Raw genomic sequence first — 749 nt, 5'->3', positions numbered from 1 at the left:
CTCCAATAGCTCGAAATTCCAGGTCTCTGAGTTCATTCTGCTGGGATTCCCAGGCATCCACAGCTGGCAGCACTGGCTGTCCTTGCCACTGGCACTACTCTATCTCTCAGCAATTGGTGCAAACATCCTCATCCTCATCACCATCTGCCAGGACCCTTCTCTGCAGCAGCCCATGTACCTGTTCCTAGGCATCCTCTCTGTGGTGGACATGGGCCTGGCCACCACCATCATGCCCAAGATCCTAGCTCTCCTCTGGTTTGATGCCAAGGTCATTAGCCTCCCTGAGTGTTTTGCTCAGATTTATGCCATTCACTGCTTTGTTGGCATGGAGTCTGGCATCTTCCTCTGCATGGCTTTTGACAGATATGTAGCTATTTGTCACCCTCTTCGCTACCCATCAATTGTCACCAATTCCTTAATCTGTAGAGCTACCCTGTTCATGGTGCTTAGAAATGGCTTGTGCGTCATTCCAGTGCCTGTGCTTGCATCTCAACGCAGTTACTGCTCCAAGAATGAAATTGACCATTGTCTGTGCTCTAACCTTGGGGTGACGAGCCTGGCTTGTGATGACAGGAGACCAAACAGCATTTGCCAGCTGGTCCTTGCATGGGTTGGAATGGGGAGTGATCTCAGTCTTATTATATTGTCGTATACTTTGATTCTGCGTTCAGTCCTCAGACTGAAGTCAGCTGAAGCTGCATCCAAGGCTCTGAGCACTTGTAGCTCGCATCTCATCCTCATCCTCTTCT

The 749-nt window shown here is 49.8% G+C and overlaps 1 protein-coding gene across 1 annotated transcript; it reads left to right on the top strand.

Moving 5' to 3' along the window:
• Positions 1-4: 4 nt before the first annotated feature.
• Positions 5-745, top strand: LOC106736266 (olfactory receptor 56B1; the record flags this gene model as incomplete). Its single annotated transcript, XM_014592594.1, has 1 exon — positions 5-745. A coding segment is annotated over one exon (741 nt), but the record flags the coding sequence as incomplete, so codon positions are not given.
• Between the last annotated feature and the right edge of the window lie 4 nt (positions 746-749).

Source organism: Tupaia chinensis, unplaced genomic scaffold (genome assembly GCF_000334495.1).
Source record: "Tupaia chinensis unplaced genomic scaffold, TupChi_1.0 Scaffold131235_1, whole genome shotgun sequence".
Classification (NCBI taxonomy): domain Eukaryota; kingdom Metazoa; phylum Chordata; class Mammalia; order Scandentia; family Tupaiidae; genus Tupaia; species Tupaia belangeri.
This window is presented reverse-complemented; position numbering and strand designations above follow the sequence as displayed.